Source organism: Vulpes lagopus, chromosome 12, assembly GCF_018345385.1.
Source record: "Vulpes lagopus strain Blue_001 chromosome 12, ASM1834538v1, whole genome shotgun sequence".
NCBI classification, from domain to species: Eukaryota; Metazoa; Chordata; class Mammalia; order Carnivora; family Canidae; genus Vulpes; species Vulpes lagopus.
The window spans coordinates 14064808-14073817 of NC_054835.1; the positions used below are offsets into that span (position 1 = coordinate 14064808).

Consider the following 9010-nt stretch of genomic DNA (forward strand, 5'->3'; position numbering starts at 1 on the left):
TGAGAGTCTGGAGTAGTGTACAAGAAGGTTCTGGTATAGCGCCTAAGGAATGCTTCTACCAGGATTGCTTTAATGGCTCTATTCTACTGGAAGCTGGCACTGCCAGTTGGCCATTTTAGTTTGTGTGTGTGTGTGTGTGTGTGTGTGTTACTGAACCAACAGACAAAGGAGTTACCATATTGTCTAGGGTAATTCAATCCAAATTAATAATAGAAAATTAGAAAATTGGATTTCTCTATACAAAAAGGAAAGACCATGCCTGGTGCCCAGGAGATTCTGTGGAGTACTACTTGGTGAAAGTTAATGGAAAACTATAACAACCCAAATAAAAGCAAGAACGCTGAGGATTTGGACTCCTAAGGAATGAAGACTGAATGAAATAAAAGACCATGTGGCTGAAGTGATAAACCGTAGAGGAAGTATGGAAAAAGTTATAAATATTGGCTACGGACTTACAGAGTAAGAAAGAGTAAGAAAGAGTAAGAAAGAGTAAGTAAAAATACAGAGTAAGAAAGCTGGATTACCAGGAGGTAATCTGACATGTGGAGAGTGGTGGCAGGGTGCTATTAAGGTTTCCTACAGAGATTTAAAAAAGCTAAACATACCTCAGTGAAATGAAAATCTAGGTTTCTATTTCTGCATGAGAAAAAATAGAAAATAATCTGGGGGATTTATCTTGTATTCCAGTACTTTCTATGCATCTGCTGATGATTGGTTCATAGAGATCTATAATTTCTTTTAGCTGTAGGTTTGTGTCTTCCCATGAGTATGTTTTGTTTTTTAAGATTTCACTTATTTGTTCATGAGAGACACATAGAAAGGCAGGTTCCTTGCAGGGAGCCTGATGCAGGACTCCATCTGCAGACCAGGGATCATGCCCTGAGCCAAAAGCAGATGCTCAACCACTGAGCCACCTAGGCGTCCCTACCCTTGGGTACGTTTATGAGAAATGGTTGCAGTGAGAGATTATGCCACCCTGGGAATCTTTCCAAAATATGTGTCTTTCGTGGCACTTTGTTCAAAGACCACAGATGACTTCTTGCCCATAAGACAAAACCTCTTACACTGTAAGATGTTTTAGGATATTCACAGTCCCTGTTCCTTTCTAGGGCTTCTCCAACCATCCTCCTTCACCTCCCAAAATGTAGGTTACAGCCCCACAAGACTACTGTCCATTCCCTAAACAGGCAGTGATTAAGCATCCATATATGGACTTCTTCCCCGCCTTCCCCTAAAGTATAGTCAGGTGTGATCAGTGATGTAATCAGTCACTGCCCTAGGACTCTGAGCATTAGTCCTAAGGGTCTTGGATAATTTCTGTTACTTTAATGAGTTCCTTTAGGATATAGACTCCTCTGGGACCCAGGGCCTCTCAGGCCCAGGGATACGTAGAATAGGAGATGTGAGAAGGGATATTGCAGACACAGGTGATGACCACAGAGACTGTCACTTCACATGTTTTAGTAAATAAAGGGAAACAGGACCTTAGGTTAATGTGCTGGAGTCACTCTCAGACACACTGGGTAAGTTGGGCAGAGGGTGAATGAGCCTGTCTCTTAGGGTCCGTCCAACCCAAGGGTCTTGCTTTCCCAGGTTGTATGACGTTCTGTAGGATAGTTATTCAGGTATGATAACCCTCCTCTTCTACATATTCCTGCCTCCCAAAACTTCTCCACATTCTAGAAATATTTTTGGCTGATACTCAGCAGCTACATTTAGTCTTTCTTTTTAATGCTAGCATTCATAAGTATTGCTATGTAAGGTCTTGTGGGCAGAAATTACTTTTATTTCTTCCCTTTCTCCCCAAATTGCTAAACCTCTATCCATCACATTTGGTTTTTTTTTTTTTTTACAGCAATATCACTGAATCATGTGAATACAACACAAGGAAATAGTGATGGTGTGGATGTCTATACTGAGTTGTCTATTTAGGTTAAAAAGCAGTGTAGTTCAAGTATTTCAAGTTTTCCATGAGTTAGAGGATATGTCAGGGAATTCTATGATGAAGTGTCAAAAACTAGTAAGTTCTTGTTCTGAGATGACTTAGTAGGAGTAGATATTCTAATAGGAGTTTGCTGTCTTTAAAGTTGAAGGAATGCATGTCTCAGCCTGAAGCACAGTCAATAAATATTTGTGAAACGTTGGCTACGTCCAGGCACTGTGCCAGGTGCTAACACTTCTGCAGTCATAGAAGGCAGATGTGGCCTTCCCTGAATGTTTCCAATCCACTAGGGAGAGCCACTGTAAACAATCCCCTGGGAATTGAGTGCTTTAGGGGCAAGTCCAGGATTCTGTGGATAGCAGCAGGTCTCACCTGGTCTGAAGGGAACAGGAGAGGTATAGCTGAGTAAATGACATGCAATATGCCTGAAGGATAAGTAGGAGCATCTAGGTGAAGAGGGAGCAGAGGGAAGAAGATGCTAGGTGGAGGGTACAGCAAGTGGGAAAGGCTGGAGGCAAGATATTGTGTCCTTTCAAGTCTAGCATTTCCAGAGAGGTGAATGTGAGTGTCACTATGGGACCAGGTGAAGCTGTGGAAGTCAACAAGGGTCAGGTCGTGAAGCATGTTTTGTGCAATTCCTTTGAAAGGAATTTTGCCTTTATCTTAAGAGCACTGAGAATCCATTAAGACTTTAGAAAGAATAATGATCAGATTTTCATCTTAGAATGCCAACGTGTGAGTGAAGGATATTGATGGAGAGGGTATTCAAGTGTGGAAACAGGGAGATGAGTGAAGAGGGAAGAGGCTGTTCAATAGTACAGACAAGACATGATGTCAGCCCAGCCAGGATAGTGATGGTTGAGATAAGGAGTGGATGGATGAGAAAGAGGTTTAATGCAGCAGAATCTTTAGGATGTATTGGGTGGTTGGATATTGAGGATGAGAGAAAGTAGGGAACAAAAGAGAGCTCTCAGGTGTATGACTTGTGCCTGAGTTTCTTTTACTGAGATGTGAGAGTTTGGAGGCACAGATTGGGAGAGGGGCAGGGTGAGTTCATGAGCTTCTTTTAGGATTTTCTGAGCTTAAAATATATGTGCTAAGTCTAAAGAAGATAATCATTAAGCAATTACATACACAGTTTTATAGATTAGAGAATCATCTACATCTGACATTTAAATGGTAGTGCAGTCTTTTGGAGTAGATGAGTTTTTCTTTGTGGTATATGTAGCATTATAAGAGAACAGTGTCTAAGAAAAAGCCATGGAACGTCAACATGAAGAGACTGACAAAACAGAAACTAATTAGAGTTACTGAGGATGTCTGGTCAGTTAGGTATGAGAAAAACCCAATATATATGTATCTCAGAGGTGATAGGAGTATTTTATAAACGTTGGAATATTGCTAAAGAGAAGTGAAGAAAAGTCATTTCTGATCATAGAGATTCTGATCTTAGAATTTTGGATATAAATGGTAATTATTGTGATGAGAGTGATACAAAGTAACTTTACAGAGCACTTAACAGATCATGTATCATAGAAATATGTTTGTTTTTAAATTCAGGTTTAATGGACACTGTAATTTCTTCTTAAAGATACTGAAGACAAAGCATGACAGAAGAGAATCAAACTGTCATCTCAGAATTTGTCCTCCTTGGCCTGCCCATCGATCCAGATCAGCGAGACCTGTTCTACGCCCTGTTCCTGGCCATGTATGTTACCACCGTCCTGGGGAACCTACTCATCATTGTCCTCATTCACCTGGACTCGCACCTCCACACACCCATGTATTTGTTTCTCAGCAATTTATCCTTCTCTGACCTCTGCTTCTCTTCTGTCACAATGCCCAAATTGCTGCAGAACATGCAGAGCCAAGTCCCGTCCATCCCCTATGCTGGCTGCCTGACCCAAATGTACTTCTTCCTGTTTTTTGGAGATCTGGAGAGCTTCCTCCTGGTGGCCATGGCCTATGACCGCTATGTGGCCATCTGCTTCCCCCTGCACTACACCACCATCATGAGCCCCAAGCTCTGTTTCTCCCTGTTGGTGCTGTCCTGGGTGCTGACCATGTTCCATGCTGTATTACACACTCTGTTAATGGCCAGATTGTGCTTTTGTGCCAACACAATCCCCCACTTTTTCTGTGATATGTCTGCTCTGCTGAAGCTGGCCTGCTCTGACACTCAAGTTAATGAGTTGGTGATATTTATCATGGGAGGGCTCATTCTCGTGATCCCATTCCTGCTCATCATCACGTCTTATGCACGGATTGTGTCCTCCATCCTCAAGGTTCCTTCTGCCAGAGGCATCTGCAAGGTCTTCTCCACCTGTGGCTCCCACCTCTCAGTGGTGTCTCTCTTCTACGGGACAGTTATTGGTCTCTATTTATGCCCATCAGCTAATAATTCTACTGTTAAGGAGACTATCATGGCTATGATGTACACTGTGGTCACCCCCATGCTGAACCCCTTCATCTACAGCCTGAGGAATAAAGACATAAAGGGAGCCCTGAGAAGAGTCATTTGTAGAAAGAAAATTACCTTCTCTGTGTGATGGTAACATTTGATACTTTCACATATTTCTATCTAGTAGATAAAATAATATTTGAATACTATTCCAGATGTTTTCTCTTACCATGGAAAGCCTGTTAAAATGGTATGGTAAATAATTATTCAATATGTAAAAGAGGTACAGTGGAGCTGTGTAGCTGAACTAGGGAAAAGGGGTCTTGGTGACCTGCTGGCTAAGCTCTCCTCTTTATGTTCCCCAGGAGATTCTGGCAAAGTGTATTTTAAGAACTCCTGTTTTATTTATTTTTTAATTTTTTATTTTTTTTAATTTTTAATTTTTAATTTTTATTTTTCTAAATTTGATTCATTGATTAGGTGTTTTGGTCCATATTGAGTATGCCAATTTTGCTTTTTCTATTTGTAATTTTTGGATGCCCTTCTGATCTTTATTTGCAGTGAGCCTAACTTTCCTGGGTCAGATTGGAGATTTCATAATGTAGCTGTTGCCAATCTTAATTTATGCTCATTGATTCTTTTTTTTTTAATTTTTTTTTATTTATGATAGTCACAGAGAGAGAGAGAGAGAGAGAGAGAGAGAGAGAGAGGCAGAGGGAGAAGCAGGCTCCATGCACCGGGAGCCCGATGTGGGATTCGATCCCGGGTCTCCAGGATCGCGCCCTGGGCCAAAGGCAGGCGCCAAACCGCTGCGCCACCCAGGGATCCCTTTATTTTTTTTTAAACAGAAAAACAATCTTTATTCATGGTAACTTATCAGTTTCAATTAATCAACCTTAACAATAGAAATTGTGATGTGTTCAAGCAACTTGAAAGCAATAGGTCATCTCCAGGGCAAACAAAGCAACATCTCCAATAAATATACATACATATACATACATACATGTGCATATATATACATACCAATGGGTAACTACAGCTATGCCCTGTTATGCCAATAAACATGCAGTGTGCATTTCCTATGATTTCTATCATAGTAAATGTAATCGTTTTCCTTCATTTTTTTAAATTAATTTTTAATGGTGTTCAATTTACCAACATACAGAAAAACACCCAGTGCTCATCCCATCAAGTGTCCGCCTCAGTGCCCGTCACCCATTCCCCTCCAACACCCGCCCTCCTCCCCTTCCACCACCCCTAGTTCGTCTCCCAGAGTTAGGAGTCTTTATGTTCTGTCTCCCTTCCTGATATTTCCCAACATTTCTTTTCCCTTCCTTTATATTCCCTTTCACTATTATTTATATTCCCCAAATGAATGAGAACATACACTGTTTGTCCTTCTCCGATTGACTTATTTCACTCAGCATAATACCCTCCAGTTCCATCCACCTTGAAGCAAATGATGGGGTATTTGTCGTTTCTAATTGCTGAGTAATATTCCATTGTATACATAAACCACATCTTCTTTATCCATTCATCTTTCGATGGACACTGAGGCTCCTTCCACAGTTTGGCTATCGTGGCCATTGCGGCTAGAAACATCGGGGTGCAGGTGTCCCAACATTTCATTGCATCTGAATCTTTGGGGTAAATCCCCAACAGTGCAATTTCTGGGTCGTAGGGCAGGTCTATTTTTAACTCTTTGAGGAACCTCCACACAGTATTCCAGAGTGGCTGCACCAGTTCACATTCCCACCAACAGTGTAAGAGGGTTCCCTTTTCTCCGCATCCTCTCCAACATTTGTTGTTTCCTGCCTTGTTAATTTTCCCCATTCTCACTGGTGTGAGGTGGTGTCTCATTGTGGTTTTTTTTTTTTTTTTTTTTTTTCATTGTGGTTTTGATTTGTATTTCCCTGATGGCAAGTGATGCGGAGCATTTTCTCATGTGCATGTTGGCCATGTCCATGTCTTCCTCTGTGAGATTTCTCTTCATGTCTTTTGCCCATTTCATGATTGGATTGTTTGTTTCTTTGGTGTTGAGTTTAATAAGTTCTTTATAGATTTTGGAAACTAGCCCTTTATCTGATACGTCATTTGCAAATATCTTCTCCCATTCTGTAGGTTGTCTTTTAGTTTTGTTGACTGTATCCTTTGCTGTGCAAAAGCTTCTTATCTTGATGAAGTCCCAATAGTTCATTTTTGCTTTTGTTTCTTTTGCCTTTGTGGATGTATCTTGCAAGAAGTTACTGTGGCCGAGTTCAAAAAGGGTGTTGCCTGTGTTCTCTTCTATGATTTTGATGGACTCTTGTCTCACATTTAGATCTCTCATCCATTTTGAGTTTATCTTTGTGTATGGTGAAAGAGAGTGGTCCAGTTTCATTCTTCTGCATGTGGATGTCCAATTTTCCCAGCACCATTTATTGAAGAGACTGTCTTTCTTCCAATGGATAGTCTTTCCTCCTTTATCGAATATTAGATGACCATACATTTCAGGATCCACTTCTGGGTTCTCTATTCTGTTCCATTGATCTATGTGTCTGTTTTTGTGCCAGTACCACACTGTCTTGATGACCACAGCTTTGTAGTACAACCTGAAATCTGGCATTGTGATGCCCCCAGCTATGGTTTTCTTTTTTTTTTTCTTTTTTTTTTTTTTTTAATTAACTTTTATTGGTGTTCAATTTACCAACATACAGAAAAACACCCAGTGCTCATCCCGTCAAGTGTCCACCTCAGTGCCCGTCACCCATTCCCCTCCAACACCCGCCCTCCTCCCCTTCCACCACCCCTAGTTCGTTTCCCCGAGTTAGGAGTCTTTATGTTCTGTCTCCCTTCCTGATATTTCCCAACATTTCTTTTCCCTTCCTTTATATTTCCTTTCACTATTATTCATATTCCCCAAATGAATGAGAACATACACTGTTTGTCCTTCTCCGATTGACTTATTTCACTCAGCATAATACCCTCCAGTTCCATCCACGTTGAAGCAAATGGTGGGTATTTGTCGTTTCTAATTGCTGAGTAATATTCCATTGTATACATAAACCACATCTTCTTTATCCATTCATCTTTCGATGGACACCGAGGCTCCTTCCACAGTTTGGCTATTGTGGCCATTGCTGATAGAAACATCGGGGTGCAGGTGTCCCGACGTTTCATTGCATCTGAATCTTTGGGGTAAATCCCCAACAGTGCAATTGCTGGGTCGTAGGGCAGGTCTATTTTTAACTCTTTGAGGAACCTCCACACAGTTTTCCAGAGTGGCTGCACCAGTTCACATTCCCACCAACAGTGTAAGAGGGTTCCCTTTTCTCCGCATCCTCTCCAACATTTGTTGTTTCCTGCCTTGTTAATTTTCCCCATTCTCACTGGTGTGAGGTGGTATCTCATTGTGGTTTTGATTTGTATTTCCCTGATGGCAAGTGAGGCAGAGCATTTTCTCATGTGCATGTTGGCCATGTCCATGTCTTCCTCTGTGAGATTTCTCTTCATGTCTTTTGCCCATTTCATGATTGGATTGTTTGTTTCTTTGGTGTTGAGTTTAATAAGTTCTTTATAGATTTTGGAAACTAGCCCTTTATCTGATACGTCATTTGCAAATATCTTCTCCCATTCTGTAGGTTGTCTTTTAGTTTTGTTGACTGTATCCTTTGCTGTGCAAAAGCTTCTTATCTTGATGAAGTCCCAATAGTTCATTTTTGCTTTTGTTTCTTTTGCCTTCGTGGATGTATCTTGCAAGAAGTTACTGTGGCCAAGTTCAAAAAGGGTGTTGCCTGTGTTCTCCTCTAGGATTTTGATGGAATCTTGTCTCACATTTAGATCTCTGATCCATTTTGAGTTTATCTTTGTGTATGGTGAAAGAGAGTGGTCCAGTTTCATTCTTCTGCATGTGGATGTCCAATTTTCCCAGCACCATTTATTGAAGAGACTGTCTTTCTTCCAATGGATAGTCTTTCCTCCTTTATCGAATATTAGATGGCCGTACATTTCAGGGTCCACTTCTGGGTTCTCTATTCTGTTCCATTGATCTATGTGTCTGTTTTTGTGCCAGTACCACACTGTCTTGATGACCACAGCTTTGTAATACAACCTGAAATCTGGCATTGTGATGCCCCCAGCTAAGGTTTTCTTTTTTAAAATTCCCCTGGCTATTCGGGGTCTTTTCTGATTCCACACAAATCTTAAAATAATTTGTTCTAACTATCTGAAGAAAGTCCATGGTATTTTGATAGGGATTGCATTAAACGTGTAAATTGCCCTGGGTAACATTGACATTTTCACAATATTAATTCTGCCAATCCATGAGCATGGAATATTTTTCCATCTCTTTGTGTCTTCCTCAATTTCTTTCAGAAGTGTTCTATAGTTTTTAGGGTATAGATCTTTTACCTCTTTGGTTAGGTTTATTCCTAGGTGTCTTATGCTTTTGGGTGCAATTGTAAATGGGATTGACTCCTTAATTTCTCTTTCTTCAGTCTCATTGTTAGTGTATAGAAATGCCATTGTTTTCTGGGCATTGATTTTGTATCCTGCCACGCTACCAAATTGCTGTATGAGTTCTAGCAATCTTGGGGTGGAGGCTTTTGGGTTTTCTATGTAGAGTATCATGTCATCGGCGAAGAGGGAGAGTTTGACTTCTTCTTTGCCAATTTGAATGCCTTTAATGT

At 40.7% G+C, this 9010-nt stretch overlaps 1 protein-coding gene across 1 annotated transcript; it reads left to right on the forward strand.

Moving 5' to 3' along the window:
- The first annotated feature begins 3549 nt into the window (after positions 1-3549).
- On the forward strand, positions 3550-4491 carry LOC121473949 (olfactory receptor-like protein DTMT). The gene has a single exon (XM_041726781.1). The coding sequence runs from the start codon at positions 3550-3552 to the stop codon at positions 4489-4491; it is 942 nt and encodes a 313-aa protein (XP_041582715.1).
- Positions 4492-9010: the final 4519 nt, after the last annotated feature.

Excerpts from the sequence above, each read along its gene's own strand:
- LOC121473949 (XM_041726781.1), top strand. The coding sequence starts at position 3,550 with ATGACAGAAGAGAATCAAACTGTCATCTCAGAATTTGTCCTCCTTGGC.